This window comes from Microtus pennsylvanicus, chromosome 21 (assembly GCF_037038515.1).
Source record: "Microtus pennsylvanicus isolate mMicPen1 chromosome 21, mMicPen1.hap1, whole genome shotgun sequence".
In the NCBI taxonomy this organism is placed as follows: Eukaryota; Metazoa; Chordata; class Mammalia; order Rodentia; family Cricetidae; genus Microtus; species Microtus pennsylvanicus.
Window position 1 is genome coordinate 14,392,214 of NC_134599.1, and position 23,458 is coordinate 14,415,671.

The 23,458-nt window shown below is 42.4% G+C and overlaps 1 protein-coding gene across 11 annotated transcripts in view; it reads right to left on the reverse strand.

Moving 5' to 3' along the window:
* Pde1c (phosphodiesterase 1C) overlaps positions 1-23,458 on the reverse strand; it is a 514,105-nt gene that overhangs the window by 233,063 nt on the left and 257,584 nt on the right. For 5 of the 11 annotated variants that reach the window (XM_075955066.1, XM_075955065.1, XM_075955070.1 and 2 more), the window contains one exon: positions 20,617-20,643. The exons of the other annotated variants lie outside the window; for them this stretch is intronic. In XM_075955066.1, the coding sequence (XP_075811181.1) occupies positions 20,617-20,643 (27 nt within the window). The remainder of the gene's footprint in view (positions 1-20,616; positions 20,644-23,458) is intronic. 11 annotated transcript variants of the gene reach the window in all.

Genomic DNA, 23,458 nt, shown 5'->3' on the forward strand with positions numbered 1-23,458 from the left:
ATTCTCAACAGAAGAAGTTCAAATGGCCAAAAGACACTTAAGGTCATGCTCAACTTCCTTAGCAATCAGGGAAATGCAAATCAAGACAACTTTAAGATACCATCTTACACCTGTCAGAATGGCTAAAATCAAAAACACCAATGATAGCCTTTGCTGGAGAGGTTGTGGAGAAAGGGGTACACTCATCCATTGCTGGTGGGAATGCAAACTTGTGCAACCACTTTGGAAAGCAGTGTGGCGGTTTCTCAGGAAATTCGGGATCAACCTACCCCTGGACCCAGCAATACCACTCTTGGGAATATACCCAAGACAGGCCTTATCATACAACAAAAGTATATGCTCTACTATGTTCATAGCAGCATTGTTTGTAATAGCCAGAACCTGGAAACAACCTAGATGCCCTTCAATGGAAGAATGGATGAAGAAAGTATGGAATATATACATATTAGAGTATTACTCAGCAGTAAAAAACAAGGACTTCTTGAATTTTGCATGCAAATGGACGGAAATAGAAAACACTATCCTGAGTGAGGTAAGCCAGACCCAAAAAGAGGAACATGGGATGTACTCACTCATACATGGTTTCTAGCCACAAATAAAGGACATTGAGCCTAAAATTCGTGATCCTAGAGAAGCTAAATAAGAAGGTGAACCCAAAGAAAAACATATAGACATTCTCCTGGATATTAACCTTCATCAGGCGATGAAAGGAGACAGAGACAGAGTCCCACATTGGAGCACCGGACTGAAATCTCAAGGTCCAAATCAGGAGCAGAAGGAGAGAGAGCACGAGCAAGGAACTAGGGCCATGAGGGGTGCACCCACACACTGAGACAATGGGGATGTTCTATTCGGAACTCACCAAGGCCAGCTGGACTGGGTCTGAAAAAGCATGGGATAAAACCAGACTCACTGAACATAGCGGACAATGAGGACTGCTGAGAAGTCAAGAACAATGGCACTGGGTTTTGATCCTACTGCATGTACTGTCTTTGTAGGAGCCTAGGCTGTTTGGATGTTCACCTCACTAGACCTAAAAGGAGGTGGGAGGTCTTTGGACTCCCCACAGGGCAGGGAACCAGGTGTGCTCTTTGGGCTGATGAGAGGGGGGAGTTGACTGGGGGAGGGATATGGGAGGCGGTGGCAGGGAAGAGACAGAAATCTTAAATTAATTAATTAATTAAAAAAAAGAAAATTAGGAAACAGCTTTCCTCAAGACCCAGCAATACCACTTTTGGGTATATATCCAAAGGATGCTCAATGTACTACAAGGACATGTGTTCAACTATGTTCATAGCACCATTGTTTGTCATAGTCAGAACATAGAAACAACCTAAATGCCCCTCGACCAAAAATGGATAAGGAAAGTGTGGTATAATTACACAATGGAGTACTACACAGCAGAAAAAATGACATCTTGAAATTTGCAGGCAAATGGATGGAGCTAGAAAACATCATATTGAGTAAGGTAACCCAGACACAGAAAGACAAATATCACATATACTCACTCATAAGTGGTTTTTAAACATAAAGCAAAGAAAACAAGCCTATAATTCACAATCCCAGAGAACCTAGACAACAATGAGGACCCTAAGAGAGACATACATGGATCTAATCTACATGGGAAGTAGAAAAAGACATGATCTCCTGGGTAAATTGGGAGCATGGGGACCATGGGAAAGGATTCAAAGGGAGGCAGGAGGAAAGGAAAGGAGCAGAGAAAAATGTAAAGCTCAATAAAATCAACGTAAAAAGGAAAAGAAAAACAGTTTAATAAACTTAAAGAAGATAAAATAAATAAATGACTGCATGTTAAAAAACAAACATATGGCTAAAGGAAATTCAAAATACAATTCAGAATTTGAAAACAACTCAGTAAAGATATAGAAATAATGAAGACAACGCAAGCCAAAATGAAAAACTCAACAACACAATTAGGAAACTCAGCAGAAGCCTTGTAAGTTGAATGCACCAAGTTTAAGGAATTACCATTCCATATATCAAGATATATATTGCACAGCTATAGTAATAACGATAACATAGTAATGGCATAAAAACAGACGTGTACATGAATGGAACAAAATAAAACACCGAAAAAGAAATATACCTAAGTATAGTCATTTGATATTTGATAGTCACTGAAAATGATACCATCTTCAACAAATGGTTCTGAGAAAACTGGATGCCTACATGTAGAAGAATGAAATTGAACCTATATCTATCATTTTTCACAAAAGCTAACTTCAAATGGATCAACGACCTATATGTAAAATACAAAACAGTGGCAGAAAACACATGAAGTACCCTACATAATTGAGGACTCCACCTGCTCAGGAAGGAAGGTCAATAATTAAGGTTCAAGGAAGACCACAGAAGAGGAGGCAAACAGATTCTAAGAGTCAGAGGACCGAAATATCTACTGAGAGATAGTGACTTCTACATAAGACAGGGATGCTGTCCTTGTGAAATCTCAGTAATACAGTTGCCTAAATTAGACCTGCATAGGTACCATACCAATTGGCAACCTAACATGGATGGCAGAAATCTCACAAGGCTTCTCCAGCAAGATGAAAATCTATAGGTAACTAATGACTACAGAGAGGGGGGGAGGGGGGAGGAAGGAGGGAGGGGGGAGGGAGGGAGAGAGAGAGAGAGAGAGAGAGAGAGAGAGAGAGAGAGAGAGAGAGAGAGAGAGAGGGCAGTCTTCCTCAAGGACAAGCCCCCTAATTGGTCTCCAACATCAAGTGGTCAGACTAAAAACATACATATGCACAGCACTAAATGGACTTAGCAGGTTTTATCTACACACACACACACACACACACACACACACATCTTACTAATACTCATAATGTGCGAATTGTAAAGATCCATATTAGCATTTGGGTACAAGGAAGATCCATAACAGTCTTCCCTGTGTGCCAGGTAGTCACCAAACACTATCTGCCTGCCAATTTCCCCTGAACCTTCCACCTACCTAGCAGTAACATATGCTCTGGGAGCCTCACCTTTATCCCAGTTCTCCAAAGACCTCTCCTCTAAATTAGTGATTGCTGTTTCTTAGAAGGTGAACACTGTTCAATTAAATAAAATACTTGTAGCTTGAATGAAATGGCCCCCAGAGGCCCAGAGGGAGTGGAGTGTCACTATTCAGAGGCATGGCTTTGTTGTAATAGGTGTGGTCTTGTTGTAGCAGGAGTGGCCTTGTCAGAGGATGTGTGCCAACGGGGGGTGAGCTTTGGTGTTTCAGATGCTTGAGCCAGGCCCAGTGTCACTCTCTCTTCCTGTTGCCTGATGATCCATATATAGAACTCTCAGTTACTTCTCCAGCATCACGTCTGCCTATATGCCACCATGCTTCCCACAATGATGATAATGGACTAAACCTCTGAACTTTAAGTTAGCCCAAATTAAATGATTTTGTTTGTAAGAGTTGCCATGGTCATGGTGCCTCTTCACAGCATAGTTAGAAACCCTAACTAAGACAATGTTTGGATGAAATTCTCAAAACATAAGATAAAAACTTTTTAAAAATTAGTAAAGAAAACCAGGGAAAAAAATTAGTAAAGGTACTGTATTAGCTTTATAATTCTATAAACCTTAAACTATTTCAAAATAATTAATTTAAATATATAATACTAAAAAATCAACTACTCATATTATTTCCACAGTTCCACATTTGGCTGATATTCTTACATATAGTTATTTATTTACATATTTTTAAATAACCTGTCTGTGTGTGGGTATGGGTATATCTCTCTCCCTCCTTCTTCCTCCCTCTCCCTCCCTCTTTCTCTATCTTCCTCTCCCTCTATCTCCCTTTCTCTTCCTTCCTCTTTCTCTGCCTCCATGTCCCTCCCCTCCTTCCTTCTTCCTCCTTCTCTCTCTCTCCGTCCCTGTCTCTCTCCATCCCTCCAACCCTCTCCCTCTCTCTGAACCTGTCCTTCACTCTCCTTCTCTCTCTCCATCCCTCCCACCCTCTCCCTCTTTATCTCTCCCTCTCCCCATGCCCCCCTCTCTCTCCCTCTCTCTCTCTCCATCCCTCCAACCCTCACCCTTCCTCCTCTATTTCCCTCTCTCCTGCCCTGTCCTTCTTCTCTCTCTCTCCTTCCCAACCTCTCCCTCTTTATCTCCCCCTTCCTCTCTCTCTTTCTCCCTCTCTCTCTCTCTCCCACCCTCTTTCTCCTTCTCTCTCTCCCTCTCCCTTTTCCCCCTTTGCTCCCAGAGGCTAAGAAGCACTTTTTGCTCTTTGTGTGGTTCATTGTTCCATATCTCTGGATATGTGGCCATATAGGGCTGCACTCAGCTCTATGTAAGTGAATTAATAGTCTCAGAGTGCTGTCAAACAAGTCAAACTTTGCATCAATAAATAGAATATGTTGTATTGATATTCTTGGTAACACTCATTTTTAAAAATAAATATTACACTTTCAATTTTTTCTTCATCTAACTTTTCAGAAGCACTATTAATGCAAAGCATGCTGACTGGCTTTCATCCTACAGATCTTAAATCTCTTAGGTCAGCCACAGACCACACATCCCAGCACTGTAAGAGGATGAATACAGGACCAGAAGAGAGTCAAGGAGGAAATGTCAACTGGGATTTCCAATCAAATGATCAGATTTGGACTCGTCTTTCTGAGGACCTATACTTTGCTTTCCAGTGCATGGGGGATCGGTGTGAAGCATGAAATAGAAGCTTTTCCCACCCTGAGATATAATTTTCTATCACTTTGCCAATGAATCCTGATGGATGAGAATCTGAAGGATTACACAAGCCAAGGAAGTCCCAGAAGGGACCAAGTTTTGCAGAGAGTTTGCAAGATCTTGCTATGAATCATGATGGCGGATGATATCCTATGGCCATTAACTGTTATGGGGAGGCAGTACAGTGACTTAACAGCTGATGTTTATTAAACCCCTGCTATATGCCTGGCCACATACTGTATATATATCTTGCTTATTTTGCTTATTTTATAGCCCTTGCACTGGATACTATGTGCAGTCACTATCCTGACATATTACATACATAACCAGCTGAAGAATTCCAATGTTAAAGAAGAATGGAAATTGGATTTAAGCTTAGATCTCAGACCTCCAAATCCATGTTCTGAATGCCACTGTGCACTGCCCTGCTTTTGGACTCCTTGTATAATCATGCTGCTCCAATGCTTCACACAAGCTAGCGACACAAGCAAGTCATTGGTGCCAAGGTTGGGAACCCAACTGAGCCCCTCCATCTAGCACCACAAGGATCCCTTAAACAGGATTCACTCTTCACACAAGAGACTAATTTGAGGAAAGCTTCTTTTTATTCCAAATAATGATGCTTAATGGGGAGCAATTCAAGCTTCACAATCGCTTCATCAGACCTCATCTTGCAGCCCCGAAATTGCACACAAAATCCAAGAGCACAGTTCTTGATGTGGTGAAATCAGCAGGGGAGGCCGATGCAAAGCAAACAGGTGAAAGCATGGAGTTAGCACACCCTGCTGAGCACAGGCCAGTTTTAAGGGAGAGCTGTGCTCACAACCGCCATAGCACCATCCTGCTGCCAACAGCACAGTAGTATATCACTATCAGGATCTTTATTTCCAGAGACGAGCAGCTGTCCCCTGAAGGGATGAGTCTTCTGCTTACCCATCAGTTGGGGTCTGTTGACTTTACCAAAAGGGTTAATTCTATCTCCCCCCCCCCTTTTATTAATAAAGGACCATGAGTGAGCATCACTAACTACTGAAGATGGCACTGTTACTAACAGCACGGCCCACTGCTAGTTAACAGTGTCCTCGTGGCACTGTAGCAAAGGACTACTATGGATCTGGTCTAAGAGCAAGAAGAGAGGGTCACACAGCATACACTGCAGTCATCATCGTCATCCAGTTCTCGTACGCTCTTTAGCTGCTATGTGAATCCTACAGAGCCCTTGACAATGATCTAATGATAGACATGTCCTGCGGCATAGCCGCGTAAGGGGATGACTACAGAAGTCAATCCACAAGACTTCCATTTGCACTTAGAGAAGCAAAAAGACAGCCAGCAGTAAGGGCTCCAGTCCCCTAGTGGCAGAGAATGGTAATTGTGGTTCTTTTCTTTTTATTTTTTATAAATTTATTAAAGATTTCTGTCTCTTCCCCGCCACCGCATCCCATTTCCCTCCCCCTCCCCCAATTAAGTCCCCCCCCCAGCCCGAAAAGCAATCAGGGTTCCCTGTCCTGTGGGAGGTCCAAGGAACCCCCACCTCCATCCAGGTCTAGTAAGTTGAGCATCCAAACTGCCTAGGCTCCCACAAAGCCAGTGCATGCAGTAGGATCAGAAACCCATTGCCATTGTTCGTGAGTTCTCAGCAGTCCTCATTGTCCGCTATGTTCAGAGAGTCCGGTTTTATCCCAGGCTTTTCCAGACCCAGGCCAGCTGGCCTTGGTGAGTTCCCAGTAGAACATCCCCATTGTCTCAGTGTATGGGTGCACCCCTCGCGGTCCTGAGTTCCTTGCTCGTGCTCTCTCTCCTTCTGGTCCTGATTTGGACCTTGAGATTTCAGTCCGGTGCTCCAATGTGGGTCTCTGTCTCTGTCTCCTTTCATCACCTGCTGAAGGTTAATATTCAGGAGGATGCCTATATGTTTTTCTTTGGGTTCTCCTTATTTAGCGTCTCTAGTATCACTAATTATAGGCTCAATGACTATCATACAACAAAGGTAATTGTGGTTCTTAAAGCCAAGAGCAACTTGCAGGATTCCCTTTTCAGCCCTGTTTTCCAGGGACCCATCTTGCTATCGGCTAACAATTTCAATGGATAATTCTGTAGCCTGGGTATACTAAGAAGAAATTGACTTGGTTTATTTATTTATTTATTTTTTGCTTGCTTTGCAGCACTAATTTTTGCTGAAAGTATTCTGATAATTTCCTTTCAGAACCCCACATGTATAGGATACTTTGTTTTATTGCCTCCTTGGTGAATATGCAATAACACCAACTGTTTCTATTAAGATCTGTAATTTTATGCTTTGGGGGAACAAGCAGACTAGCATATGGAACTCAGGATTTCTGAGTTTTTTTTTCAGAACAAAGTATGCTAAATGTACATAAACCAAACAACATATCCCTTCAAATTACTTGAAAATCCCCTTTTGTACATTATAAAAAAAAAGCATTTAAAATGTTTTTCCTTGTGAAATTTAAGTGCACTTACCACACATATAAAATCTTGTACTCAGCTACATAAGCTATGGAATATAATCTATCAATGTGATACATTGAACAAATTATAAGCTAAAATGGAACAATTAATAATAGCTAAAACACTGTGCATGTATTGAGTCCTGAAAGCACACACAGTTTTCACCTTTATCCATTAAAACTCACCACAGTTTCATAAGGTAATGCCTCTCTCTCTCTCTCTCTCTCTCTCTCTCTCTCTCTCTCTCTCTCTCTCTGTCTCTGTCTCTCTCTGTCTCCCTGCCCTCTGGCCTTCCTCCCATCCTGTTTCTTTTTCCAATGTTGTGGCTCTTGCCATTTCGAGACAAGGTCTACCATATTACCCAGACTGGCCTCAATTCCCAAACTCAAACAATTCTCCTGCCTCTGCCTCCCAAGGAAGTGGGCAACAGACATGTACTACCATGTCCAATATTGCTCAATTGTCAAATTATTAAAAAGTGAAGTTTCACTTTTACATATGTGTGTATGCTCTCTTGTGTGTGTGCAGGTATGCATACAGTGTGTGCCTATATGTGTGGAAGGCAGAGGGTGCCCTCTTCAATTGTTCTCCACCCAGCATACTGAGATAGGGTCTACCACTTGAACCTAGGGCTCCATGACCCAGCTGGTCTAGCCAGCCAGATTGCTCTGGGGATCCTTTGTATCCACCTCCAGGGTTAGTGGGGTTATTGGCGAGCCACCAAGTTATTGTTGATGTAGATGCTGGGAATCTGGACACTGCTCTTCCATGTTTGCTTGATAGATGCTTTACCCACTGAGCCATCTCCCCAGTCCTAGGGAGAAGCTTTAATCAAGGTTTCCAACCTCAGCACTACTAATATTTTGGATAATTCCTTATTATTTTCTCAGCCAGAGTATCAATTCACTAGAAGCCAGTAGTAAGCCTCAGAACCAACAGCTGGGCTTCCCAGTTGTTCTCTGACCTCCATGTGTGCGCCATGATGCAGGTGCCCACATATACACAATAACAAGTGGGGCTTTAAAGGAAAATGACTAGAATTGCCTTTCCACACTGACAAATGTCCTTTGGGGTGACTTTCTCCACTCAGTAGAGAATTACTAACTTTGAGAAACAAGTAATTTATAAAGGTCATGTACTTTAAGAAACACAGGTCCAGTGGCTGGGCATCCTGAGTCTAGAATGCATGTGCAGACCACTGGAATGCGGTGCTGTTTCACTGTGAGTGCTTAAAGGAAAGTTTTAATTACAAAATACCAACGTGTCAGAGAATACAGAAGGAAAGTGCCTAGCCACGTGGAGCAATCCCGTAGCCACACCAGCCAGGGCCCTGGAAAACTTCCTTTCCTACTTTAGACCCCATGTAACTTTCTCTACTTCCCCGTCCTTAGCCATTTTTCAGTCCTATTTCGTGTACCCTGAGCAACTTGTTGATTTTTCAGTTTTGTAACTAAGACTATGCCCCTGCTCTCACAGAACCACTAAAGCTCAAGGCCACCATTCATCTCACCAGCTCTCTTGGATAACCTGAGACAAAACACAGCATTGCCTGCACCCTGAAGGCCTCTCTGAGGGGTGGCCCAAGCAGTCAGTGTCTGTCTATATACCAACAACTCCTGTGTGATTTACACATGCTATTTCTATTTTGGTTTGGGCTCATAAGAATCCTAGAAAGCACCAACCAGAAGAAGAAGAAGAAGAAGAAGAAGAAGAAGGAGGAGGAGGAGGAGGAGGAGGAGGAGGAGGAGGAGGAGGAGGAGGAGAAGAAGGAGAAGGAGAAGGAGAAGGAGGAGAAGAAGAAGGAGGAGGAGGAGGAGGAGGAGGAGGAGGAGGAGAAGAAGAAGAAGAAGAAGAAGAAGAAGAAGAAGAAGAAGAAGAAGAAGAAGAAGAAGAAGAAGAAGAAGAAGAAGAAGAAAAGCAGAGCATTCTAGAAACAAATCCATTTGCAGATGAAAGAGAAGAAAGAGATTCTAGTAGTGAAAGGGAACCATACACACCCCCATCATTACACAGGGTTGGTGCCAGGACTTGAGTTTCAGCCCAAGTCCTCAAAACTCCATCACCCTGATCTTTACCCCAAGCTTTCACCCCAATAACTCTTTAGCTGAGCAGCACCGCAGATGTGCTTTTTCCAAAGTCCATCCTCCACTTACTCAGCTCTATCTGGCTTGTTTGGAATTCTTCATTCTGATTCCCTTTCCCTGGCATCCAGAAATAAAAGGAAGAAATGGTCTAAATTCTACTCGTGCCCAGGGAGCGGGAAAAATTCAGGGAATGAGTGGACAAATGCTGAAAGGCAGCAAGACCGCAAACAAGGATAGGAGAGGCAGCGTGAATCTCTTTCTCTCAGTTTCTATTTTTATGAATAAAGAGTTATGGGTTTATGGATGACTGATCACGTGACTTCAAAATACTTGAGGATGTTAAGCACAAAATGGATGGTTTGTAAAAATGAAGAAGCAGCAGGTGGTGGGGGAGGATTTCCTTTGCTTGAATCATGCTGCATAAATATAGCTCTTTAAAAATACGCCATCATTAAACTCTCCTGGGGCTGCACCTTTTAGGTTAAGAACAGATGCAAAGACATTTCAAATGGAAAATGTCCTTTTACAGAAGGAACAGAAGGGGCCAGTGGCATGCAAGAGGCCCTGGGTTCAACCCCAGGAGCCCTATCAATCAGGCATGGCGGTGCATGTTTGTGCTCCCAGCACCCCAGAGGCTGGTGCAAGAGGAGCAGAAATCGCCACCTACGTAAAAGATTTGAGGTCAGCCTGGGCTACTTGAGACCCCGCCTTTTAAAAATGAACAACAGGCAGAGGAGGGAAACAATGTCTCAAAGGTGCATCCTTCTGGCCTTTTAACTTCTGTAGACTTACCTGCCTCATTTGAGGAAGGAAACAAATAGTATCCTGTTTAGGATTACCACTGCTGTGCTGAAACTCCATGACTAAAACACCTTGGGGAGGAAAGGAGGGTGTCTTTTAGCTTAAACTTCCACATCACAGTTCATCACTGATGGAATTCAGGGCAGGAACCTGGAGGCAGGAGCTGATGCAGAGACCATGGAGCGGTGCTGCTTGCCCTTCACAAATTATTCAGTTTGCTTTCTTATAGAACCCAGGACCACTAGCCCAGGGATGGTGCCATCCACAATGACCTGGACCCACCAGATGAATCTCTAATTTTAAAAATGCCCTACAGCAGAGAAACCTTTTTTAAAAAAAAAAAATTCCCTTCAGGCTTGCCCACAGTTCATTCATACGGAGGCATTTTCTCAACTGAGGCTCGCTCCCTTCCTCCCTTCTCTCTGATGACCCCTAGCTGTGTCAAGTTGACATAAAACTATTCTATATATAATGTCTCCACATCTGCAATGAGTTTCAAAACCACAGGGACAGGAGAGTTGAGGAAGTGTCTGTATCTAAAAGCTGTGCCTTTAGAGTCTGGTTGGAGCATATTCTCTGTGCTGAAACCTCCAGTTAGTGTCTCATTTCTCCTAAATCCTCTGTGCAGATTGCCCATTGTAGCGCTGCGATAAGATGATGGTGGTGTGTGTGGAGGATAAACTCACCAGGTACAGGATTTTATTGCCAAAGTTTGCAGCTCAGACACTATTCTTTAACATTTTCCCCGTGGCTAGGTCTTCCTACCTAGGCAAAATTACAAGCCTCTAAACCAGAGGTAGCCTGGTTGATGGCCAAAAGACCATCATTCTGGGCACAGATCCCATTACCTATCCAGTGACCTTCGTGCTAGGTGGAAATTATGCTACTTCTGGTAATTTGGGTGCATAGCACAGAGTACCCACCAACCCTGCAAGACCCCAAAAATTAGAGCCAGAAAATCCTGGTTTTTAGCCAAATGTCATCTCAATGTCAACTCTATAGATGAAGACACTGTGGCAGGAAATGGGCAACTGGCACAGTCAACGACACTAACGACAAAGACAAAGCCTTGATATTAATCTTGACACTAGTCATCTACTTCTCCACCACAGGTGAATTTGATTCCCGGAGGACATTTTTGGCTACCACAACTAAGAGATAGCAAGGAATAGCAAGTGATATCTGGTGGATAGGCAGAGATCTATCAAAGTGCCTGAGATACATACACAAGTCAGTTGCCACATCAACAGTATCAGAATCAGGAACACTGATCTACACTGATGGATTCAGTGTCTCCAGAGGCCCTGAAAGCCACGTGTCATGCAGCTGCTGGTGGAGGTTGAGTTTGGACCCAGCTTTGGCAATTACTGTATTGAACCAGTTGATTGCACCCTTTCGTATCTTAGACATTAGGTCGGGTCTAGAGACATTGCTTCCTTTGGTAACTTAAACTCTGAGCATAACTTATAAAGCACAGTGACCTCCCATCGTCAGGGCTGCTGGCACTCTTAGAGAGGCATTTGGGCCTCATTATGCAACCTAAGAAAATGATTCTGAAACTCACTCTGCAAAACATCACAGAAAAGCCAAGCAATAGTCACATTTTCCAACATCCAAAAGAATTCTTCTCAAATACGGGAGACACTGCTCGGAACATGTCCCAGCTTGGTGGTCAGAATGAAAGATAATAAATCTTGAAGCATTGAGGCAGAGCAAAGGTCCTGTGAGATTTCACCCAAAGCCACAGCCCCTCAGTGGAGAAAATGAATGAGAAAAGCAAAGGCAGTGATCCCAGCAAGGAGCCACTTGCACATTCTTGCCATGCATGCCATCTGTCTTGCTGACCTCACAGGCCACCATGCTGGCCAGTGTGAGAGCCAAACGGGAGTCTGGAGGCAGGACTCTGCAGTGAATGCAGAACCATTTGCAAGCATGCGTCATCTGTCAACCTGAGCTTATTTATACACAGAATCACTGACTTTCGTTCTCACCCACAATAAAAAACATATGGAAGGCTGCAATCTCACCCATCATAAACTCAAACAACATTTAAGGAATAAGCCCAGGGCCAGTGAGATGGCTCAGTCGGGACTGCTGCCGAGCCTGACGACCTGGCTCAACCTGCAGGACCAGCATGGTGAAAGGAGAGAACCAGTTGTAGCAAGCTGTCCTTTGGCTTGCCCATGTATACTTGACATATATATGTGTATGCTCATGTGTTCGTTTTCATTCTCTGTGGGTGTGTCTCTCTCTCATACACACACACACACACACACACACACACACACACACACACACACAGACCACCACCATTCAAAACATCAACAAATAAAATACTGTGTTTTAAAAAGTAAATACCTGCACTGCCCACCATTCTTCACTCAAAAAAAAAATTTTAAATATCACAACTGTCCCGAGAACAACAAACATCTAACTCTTGTACATAGAATTCAATGAGAAATAATTGAGAGTGCAGGGTACATTTTAGGTAGAAATATCTAAGAAGACTAATTGAAAGATAGTGCTTCTAAGTTGAATCTTGGAGGAAAATATGATTAAGCAATTAAAATTTAAAAATTTTTAATTTTAAAAATCAAAACTCTAGAAAGAGGGAACACAACGACACATTAATCCAAAAGCTCAACACTTACTCCCATCATGAAAATGATTCATGATGACCTTAGAATAGGTCCAAAAAGACCTTTACACAACTTCTAGAGGGCTGGGTAACTGACTGATAGTTTCCCTCTCTCATTCCACTTCCTGTTGCCTTCTAGCCAAGATGTAGCCAGCACCATGTCTTCCCGCACACCACTATGCTCCCTGACATGATGATAATGGACTGAACTTCTAAATCGTAAGCCGCAACCTCAATTAAATGTTTTCCTTTATCAGAGTTGTGTGTTCATGGTGTCTTTTCACAGAAACAGAAATCCTAAGTAAGACTTTGCTCTTCTTCAAATTCATGGCCTGTTTTTCTTTCTAAATGTAACTCTGTGCATGCTTGAACATGTTTGTTGTTTTTAAACACAATCAGAGAGACTGTAGAGAAACAGTTAGATTCAGATAGGCAGAATTGAGAAAATGAAAACCATTAAAGAAAGGAATGATTAGGGAGACTTCCAATAACACTAAGCAAAGGATAATGTGCTTGAATTATCAAAATAAAAACCAGACCACAGTAAGCAAAGGTGCACAGTCTGCTACAAAACCAGGAAAGAAGGAAGAACATAAGGGTAATGCTGAAGAAACATGTAAGAACATATCCGAGCTTTGATCAGAGATGGGTAGCGATGGCCACTCATAAGGACATTGCATTGCGGTCACTTGTTCCTCTTAGCTAAGAAAACGACAGCTCGGCGCCAGGGTCTATCCTGTTAGCAGTAGCATTACCAACACTTGACCTCCTACAGCCCAGAATCCTATCTCCCTCCCTGGCTAGTTCTCATCTCCCGCTAATCAGCTTCTCTGTGTCCACACTATAAGACTCCTACTGATGCTTTAGCGGAGCCTCTGAGTGAGGGATGGTTGTCCGCTATTCAGAACTGTGACCAAGGCTGTCTCCGCAGACCCTCCTTCCTCCTCCTCTCTCCCACATTCTGCTCCATCCAAAATGGCAAACCCTGGAGGTATTTTTCCTATGCTAAGTATCATGCACATCCCTGATTTGTAGTCTAACTGGGACTACCCCCCCCCCCCCGCGCTCTCTCTCATCTGCCTTGACCTATCTACAGTTGCTGTAAAATCACCCTAATTCTGCTGGCAACTGGGAATATAGGAAAATATTTGAAAGGGTTTTACCTCTCAGAAGATCCTTTCACCCCCTAGTGTCTTCATTAATTCTTAGGTTCTGAAAGCAGTTCTACTAAATAGACCACAGAATGCATTGTTAACTGTGCATTTATGTAGAAACACGTGTCTTAATAAATCCTATGTGACCTCTGTTAACTTCCTGAACATCTCTTTTCACTGACAATTTTATCTGCAAACACAGAGTACAGAAGTCCCCCAATCATTTTTAAGAAATCAAGAGAAATTCAGTATTCACTGAAGGATCATATTATACCTGGGGAAGGATGTGAGAGGCGAGATGCACCTGCTCACACTAGGGTACAAGTGCTTAGCAGGCAGTCTTCCCAAAGACTGCAAGACACTCCCCTCCTTAGCCCTCAAACCCGACACTCTATTATTAACAGCAAAGGAGGCAGGATCAGCAAAGGACTCATGGAAGAAGTGGATCCACGAAGGCAGAAAGAGATGGGTAGATCTGACAAAGGGCATTACTTGTGGATGCCATCATTTACTGAACTCGTCAAATTTGATGACAGAGCTCCATTAAGGCCCAAGAGAAGAAAAGGACAAGATGGTTGGAGGGGGTGACTCCTCCATTAGCCTTGCAGCAGACAGAGGCCCCTCTTCAGGAAGAGGCCTCCCTTCTCACTACAATATCCACTTCAAAGATATTTATGCAGATGTCAATATCCAGGGTATTCTTGTGTCCAGACTGGTTTTGAGCCATTTGTTTCTTTGAGAAAAGATCCAAAGAATCAGGGAAACATACATTTTAAATGGAACTAAAAACAGGAAGAGCAAGAAGAGATTCTGAACTATCCTGCTGGACTTCACCGTGCCTACACTTTGAAGCCCCATGCCTAGTAAGCAACACTGTGTGTTTGTGATCTAGTGAGAGAAGTGTATGACATCACAAGCCCCCCACCCCCCAGATCCAGGCAAGTGTCCAGTGGCCTTCATGCCTTACGCCCACCATATTCTATTGCAATTATTTTGTTTATGTGAGTCTCACCTACAAGCACACAGACCTGTCAACAAAGACATTTTACCTCTCATTTTATTTCCAGTTTTTAGTAAGTTAGCAGAGATATGATTTTTAAAGAGGAAGGTTTTTTTTCCTAAATATTTATTTATTTATTTATTTATTTATTTATTTATTTATTTATTTATTGTGTATACAGTATTCTGTGTGTATGTCTGCAGGCCAGAAGAGGGCACCAGACCTCATTACAGATGGTTGTGAGCCACCATGTGGTTGCTGGGAATTGAACTTAGGACCTTTGGAAGAGCAGGCAATGCTCTTAACCGCTGAGCCATCTCTCCAGCCCCCTAAAGAGGAAGGTTTTGATAATGAACTATATATGTGACTCCAAGTAATGTGATTGCCAAAAGCATAAATTTAGTAGCTCATTAATTGTTCCGATTGATAACTCAATTATAGTAAGAAGCAGAACTTATATCTAAACTAAATAGAAATACAATTAATAACAAACAATCTAACTATCATGCTAAATATTATAGGCTTTCGTTATCTAGAAAGGCTTACCTCCAAATCTAGTACATCTTAATCAATATCTGAACTGTCACCGTGTAGACATAAAGGTTGGCCATATAGCTGCTGAGGTCACTCAGGATTTATCAAGCCTCTCCACATGCTGACCAATCACAGATAAGATAGTAGCAGACATACAAATCTTTACCAGGAGATGGTACTCATCAGAGAAGTTGAGATTAAAATAACTATCTAAAAATGTTCTCATTGAAAGCTTCTGGAAAATCATAATTTCATTAATAAATTTTATCTAGGGGACTGGTTAAGAGCACTGGCTGCTCTTCCAGAGAACCCAGGTTCAATTCCCGGGACCCACATGGTAACTTATAGCTGTCAGTAACTCCAGTTCCAGGAGATCTGACACTTTCATACAGATATACATTCAGGCAGAACATCAATGTATATAAAATAAAAATAAGTAATTTCTTTAAAAATTAATAATTTTATATAAATGTAACTCTTTAAATATATATCAGTAAAATCAAATACCACGAAAAGCAGACATTGATCCAGCTTGTTACACCATCTTGAATAGAAATCCCATTCTGAAGAGCAGCCTAGGAGTACCAGATGATTTCTAGGTCTCTGGGATTATCCCCTCTCTGATCTGGCAAGCTTCCTCAAAGAGTTAAACTTCTCTAAGCCTGATGACGTGAGGCTGATTTTGTATCGAGAAAAACCTGATGAGAAGTTTTCTGGGAAGCAGGTGTACTCAATAGTCCTCTCCAGCTGTCAAATTACCATTTCACCATCCTTGAAATTACAGGGCCTCCTGGACAAGCCTCATCCCAACAGCAAAATGGGGAGGGTCCCTTTAATGCTGTTTGGTTAAAATCCAGTCTAGTGAGGTTTGCTTTGCCTCCCACCTATTGTGCCTTCGCTAACCCAGAAGGAACACATCTAACATCACCACCCCTTCTATGGGAATTCTGGTGTTGGATGAAATAAGTCTTTCCATTGATGCTAAAAATGAGACTCAGAACATTCCCTTGAACTAAGATCTGCCTTATACTTTGTGAATTACTTCAAAAAAGATAACTCCCTCTGGGGAGCTTGAGTGGTGTGATAATTATTTGAAGGCACATGTATTTTCCTTTAATATAGTTTTGAACACTAAATAAATGTGTAAACAGCAAGAAAAGTCTAAACAGAAAAGATTATTTATACATGCTTGGCTATCTTTTCTTTGTTGTCCATATCAAAACTACACAATAGAAAACTTGTAAGTCATGAGTGCTGTTCAGTTTTCTTACAGCAAACCACCAGTTGTATTTGACTAAATAATGCAGAGATGGTGAGGGGCCAGAGCTGGACAGACAGCTCCCAGAGTGAAGGCAGACCTGTCCGCCTGAGATTGACTCCATGATGGAGGAGAAAACAGACTCTCACCCCTCTGGCCTCCACGTGAGCACCATGCCACGTGCACACGCACTTATATGCACACAAATAAATAAATAATAAACTAGCTACATTAAGAATTCAACAAGCCGCTGTCAGCCACAACAATACACTTGTCCCTAACATGAAAAAAATTCACAACTACTTCCACCCCGAAGGTATCTTGTTGGCAAACACACAAGCCAGGCACAGTAGTGTCTAACTAGTGGGAGAGTCCTTTTAAATTACCTACACCATTTGTCTGATGGTATACCTAGAGCTTCTAGAAGAGTCTCAGATGAAGTCATTCTGGAAAAGGCTGAAGGTCAGCTACATGGGTTGAAAAAGGCGGCAGATTCCTGAGCATCTAGGTGTGCTGGTAGACTGAGCAGTGACACAGCAGACATGACTCTGTGCCAGTATGTCAACCCGGAACGCAAGTGAGAGACAAGCAGGTTCTAATGCTGCCACTTAGACCACTCAGCTCCAGAAGCCACAAAAGAAGCATAGCCACCTGATTGAGACTGTCATGCAGGAGGGAGCTACATAAAAGCATGTGGGGAGTGAAAGCTTTGTGGGGAGATGGGAGGGATGCTGGAGGCAGACACAGAGATATGGAGCACCATAGCTCCTGCATGCAGCATGTCCACTCAGAGCAACCCCAGCTGACACCAGTTAGATCCCAGCCAAACCATGAGCCCAAGTCCCACCTGGATCTCCTAGGCCATGACTCATGCGCAAAATAAAATGATTGAGCCACAGCGCTGAGAACAGTCTGTTGTTTATAGGATATTAGTAGGACATAGATTTATTTAATATAAAAATTATTAAAAGTAGAAGAGTTCAAAACTGATCCTTTTTAATTTGTACTTCAATATCAATAAAGGTGGTACAAAGCAATCTTTATTTCTGGCACACAATAAAAAAAATATAATTGCATTCACATCAGTTACACGAAAACACACTTTCATAAATAGCCACTATCGTAATTTGAACATTGACAGGTTTGAGAAGCTCTTTAATAAGACTCCCACCCACCTGTCTGTCTCCCTTTAATATAAAATTGAAGTGATGCTGAAATGTCTCATATCCATGGCTAGCCCATGTAAAAAAAAGATAATTACATTTTACTACTGAAGACTATAGTACCCTCCAATCTGAGTGATTAACTTATATACTGCTTAGTTGTTTTTATGCAATTACTCCCATGAACCCACCATCCTAAACAAGACAGAAGTATGTAATTGGCTGTCTAAGCCATCGGCATTTGTAATAGGATAATAACCTCCAGGAAGCCTTCAAATTGTAACCAGTTTTCATCTCAGTAACTCACATATCCCAGCTATATACATGTGTGTCTTTGGACTGCACACTAGGAAACACAGAACACAGCAATCTCTACTAAATGATACTGATTAGAAAAGTTGATAACAAATGGCTATTTAAATATGCTTTATTGAAAACTATTGGCAAATTTTGTTTGCAATAGTGGTTTTTATCTTGATGTAATCTACTGAAATCTGTACTAATGAACTCAAAGCCCATGAAAAGCCAACCCTAGTCTTCTAGGCTAAAATGTGGACCACAAATGCTTGGCCAACAGAAGGTCTGCACAGGCCTGTTTGTTGGGAATGGACGTCCCAAACCCGGCAGCCTAGGATATTTTGGTACTTATGTTGATTATATCCCTAATGGTTCTCCGTAACGAAGGCCACTAAGACAGGAATAGTTCACGATGCTGTTTGCACAAAATGTGTTTGTTATAAATGATGGCACTTTTGTTCTGACTTGCATTCCACCATGACATCACAAGTCTGGCTCTTCCAGAATTAATTCACCTTTTCTGGAAAAGGCCTGGGAAGATCCCATGACATTATTTAGCCTATATGCTGTGAGAAAATAATTTCTGTTTCTCTTTTAATCAACTCAAGGTTAAAGTGTGAAGGACAGCGTGAGACCCTTCTCCCTGGTGCTATCACCAATAGTGTGAGGAGGAGAAAATCAACTTAAAGGTTCAGTCCATAGGATCAGTTAGCAATACTTCATTAAAGGTTCAGTCCGGAGGAACAGTTCGTAATACTTCATTCAACAACAGCATTTATTCAGAGGCAGCAGTATTTCAGGCCTGTGGCGGAATGAAAACAAACTACCAGAAAGTGTAATACACTAGAGAGAAAGAACAAAAGATGAAGCAGCTGTGTAACACACAGAAAGCAGAAATCTCAGAGCACTAAACTAAACAGTTTTAGTCAGAGAGGAAGGAGTAGCATTAGCTAGAAACAGGAAAGTGTCACCACAGCGCGTGCCGTACAAGGACTGTCACCACAGGCAACATCTATCCACTCTCTCCATGGGTTTCCTGGGTAACTTCAAAGTTAATCCATTATGTCCTGCATCACTCCAGAGACGCTCCCTGATGCACATGTGGTCTGTGCTCTTAAATAAGCCTCAGATAAATATATGAATGAAAAGACAATCAGAGCTCTTCCTAAGATATCACCTACCCACCCCAAGCAGTTTCAGTCACTTTTAGAATTACACCATAGTGAAAGTTTAGAGAGGAAGGAAAAATATTGGAAGTGGCAAGAGATGTTGCTGGACCAGAAGCTAAAGAGGCCATAGAAGGTTGTGTGCCATCATTATCAAATAAGCTTATGAAAATGAAACACTAGAAAATATGTTAGAGGAACCACTCTGGCATGGTGGCTCAAGTCTGAAATCCCAACACTCAGAAAGCTGAAGCAGGAGGATTGCCATTAGTTTAGGGCAACCTCCACTGTAGACTGAATTCCGGATCAGCTTAGGATACAAAGTAAGACCTTGCCTCAAATAAAACCTAATGAACCAACGAATTATATATGTGAAGGAAAGGGTATGCGAATTTCCTTCACTATGGTAATACTTTTACCATGCATTCTTAAATCAAATCATTTTATTGTGCACTTTAAATATACATCACAGAAAATCATTGAAAAATTAGATCAGTGAATCAATTCAGCCACGGCGCTCATGATATTTCCTAGGTTCACTTTATTATTCCATTATTTAGAGGTTACACTCACTTTCCCTGTGTTCATCACTTTTATAAATGCATAAAAAACTTATGTCCTCCTGAACCAGCAACCACCATCTACTAAAAAACACTTCAGTGGGAGACGCCACCCTCAAAGACTGGAATCACAAATGCAAAGTATGCAGGTTGGAGCTGTTGTATTATTAAGGGGTGGGGAAGTGTGTACCAAATAGCTTCAAGGTTCTTCATCCGAGTTCCTGCAAAACACAGCCCAGAGAGAGCCAGGCCAGGCACTTGGGCATGCAGTTGGTACTTAGAGAATATGACAGTTTGTTCTTCAAATTACCCTTTCTACAATCAAATCAAAAGGCTACCGTTGCTCTAAGGTGCTTTGTGCAAGTGGCTAAGCAGTATTTTCTCAGTCACTCTGGTGAACGAGAATCCAAAGTGTATTTAAAGCCTCTGCACTCGTCCCCAGGAAGCATCACCTCTCACCTGCCCACGCAGTCCCATCCCTTATTGGTCAAGGTTCTGGCAAAAATCACAGCACATCGGTAACAAGCTTCCAAATCCATAGGGTCTGCTCACATGAGCTGTCTACCCACTGATATACAGTACACCTTACAATCAATTTCAATTTAGAGCAGCAGCCATGACGAGGGATGAGGTGCAGGAAATAAAGCAGGCGACTCACTAAGGAGGACTCAGGGACTCTTTATTCCAATTCCAGTGCACCACAAGCCAAACTTGGGAAGAACTGAATCACAGCTCATCAACCACAGCCCAGAAGGTTCTGCTTCTCAGACGGATGCACTTACCTCTGCGACGTTTTCTTATATTTCCTCCTGTAGAAAGAAGAAGCATAAACTCATGTCAGAAAGATCCTTTGGCAGGCAATGGCAGAAGGGATTGCTTTAGCAGGGATCAGGCATATGTGTCAACAGTTCTGGGATTTCCTTCTGCGCTGTCATTTCCGAGTCCAACTGCTAGTCTGTAATTGTTATGTCATTGTTTGGACAGCCAGAAACACATGTAAACGTCACCGTGAAAGGCAGCATTCCAGGAGCTCAGGGGCTCTGCTCCCATGTGTTTTCCTTCCTCCCTTAGAAGGCAGTATGAGATCCCAATTGAGGCGGGGTTTAAAGACAGCAAGATCTAGGTTCAAGCCTCAGCCTTTCCAAGATCCATTGGCTTAGAGCACAGTGAGCAGAGGCTTATACAAAGTCTTTTGTCTGGTACAAGCAATGGGCAATAATTATTAGTTATTTGGACTTTTACAATTGTTATTTTCATCTTCATCATCAGGCAGTGTGTGTGTGTGTGTGTGTGTGTGTGTGTGTGTGTGTGTGTGTGTGTGTGTGTGTGTGTGTGCTGGAAATCACACATAGGACCTCAAGCGTATTAAGCATATGTCTGTTACTGAACTGCATCCCAAAGCTAAAAAGCCCTATATAATCCTTTTAAAAATATAGATGTGTTATAGAACTAAACCATGAGATCAGAAATAGATTTCCAAAGAAGGATGAAATGGGAAATGAGGCTCTAAGAGAGTCTAGAAGCACAGGATAGAAGCAGCATCTACACTTGCTAAAGGTGTGGTTGAGACTTTCCTGAGAAGCAGGAGAGGCCCAGATACAGTGTATCTCTGCCACTTCCTTGTCAGTTAGCCTTGGAGGAATCTCGTATACCTGGGGATTCCTGGTCTCTCAAGCAGAGATGTGACTTCCGCTCTGACTATTCCACCTAGGTCACTGTGACATTCAAGAGGAAGATGAACTTAAAAGTTGATCCAATACCCAGTGTCATTCAAGACTGTCATTTTTGAATCAGCTCTTAAGATCCTCAGGAGAGTTTTAGCAGATTCTCCAATGGAGAGAATTAGAGGAAAGGAAAACCTTGAGAGGAAGATCTGTCTCATCACAGCACCTTGTAAGTTTTCCTTTCTTGTCTCATCTACTTAGACGCTTCCCCAAATCAAGGCAAATCCCACACAAATAATGTCATGGTGTTTGAAAGTCGGCATTTACAGCACATGAAGCCACTCAAGTTCATGGAAAAACTAAGGAAAAGCTGAAAAGTCCCCCAAAGGCAAATAACAATAGATGGGCACTCTTCGCCTCTGCTTAGAATCCCCACAATTCATCAGAAATGATGAATCGCAGAGGACCAGAGGAAGGCAGCCTGTGCTGGTGGCTCCCACGATGCCCTGTGCTTTGCAAGGGCTGCACAAAGGCACCGCTGGGGGCGGGGAGAGAATCAAAGGGGAATGGAAAGAAGAGCTTCGTTTTCAGCACCTACTTAAATACCCACTTGTGTCCCGCTAATCTCCCATAACTCTCCAAATGAATTTATTCTGGAAAGAAAAGGCGGCATGCATCTTATGTGGTATTTTATAACAGCAACTGTAAGATATAGTTTAAGGGGTTTAAATCTAATTTAATAACTTCACCCACTAGGAGGCCTTGAGTTCAGTTCTGTTGTAACTCATGCTTTCGTGTACACGTCGGTGAAAAGGGCAGAATAATCCCAGCTGGAAAATGGCTATTTAATTCACCAGGTACTGGCCCTGCCGTGTGCTGGGCATTCCACGTATTTGATTTCCTCCACCACAGGTTTTGAGTTTGTGAGATTAGCAACCTTTCCACATGGAGTTCTGCATCTGTCCAAAGAGCTTGCACATCAACTGTCACGGGTCAGCAGATTGTAAATATCCCTGGGCCAAGCGAAGGGATCCCTTGCAGCTGTCATCCGCACAGGTCCAAATGCGGCCTCTGCATTTGTTAGACCAAGGAAAGGGAGACAGTGATGCTCCATTCCAGCATTCCCCAAATTCAGTGATTCTCTGAATTCCAGAGAAGTGTTCTTGATTGCAAAGACAGTAAGGTTTTCTTTTATTGTCTCATCTGTTTAGACACTTCCCCAAATCAAAGTGAACCCCACACAAGTAACGCCATGGTATTTGAAAGTCAGCATTTAAAATACAGAAATACTCCCAAGTCCATGGAAAACGCTCAAGGTTCAATACTCAGGTACTCTTGAGAGTGCAGATGGTACCCAGACACTGATTCCTGCTCCTTATTCCGGTCTCAGTTGAGGTATCACCTCCTCAGAGAGCCTTCTGAGCTATATAAGCCTCCAGCTGGGTTTCAAGGTGGTCCATGCTCCTAATATGAATGTACCTAGCAAAAAATAAAAATGCTTTCATTGTATTCCTTTCCTTTACTGCGGATTTACTAGGAAAGTAAGGACATCTATAGCCATGGTTTCCTACGTAGAGAAGAAAAGGAAGGAGTCTGGGGAGCTAGCTCACAGTGAATACCATTTTCCCCTTCCTGGAACTGCAAGTAACTGACTCAGATACCCTACAAACCCTACAGAGTGTGAACCTACCTCATACTTTATTGAAATGAGGCTCAAAATAAAAAAAAAAAATAAGCGACTCTTTAAGTAATTAAGTTTCTAAATAACCAGATGAAATAACTAGTTCCTAAGATATAGAGGCTTAAAGAGTCCATTATGGAAAATAAAATTCTGAAGACTTTAAAATTCTAAAAGACTTCAAAAAGTGTTGGGGAAAATCATGCAAAGAGGTTAAAAGATTCCAGCAGGAAGCTTAGATGCTGGAAGAAAACCAGCCCAACAGCAGAAAACACACCAGTG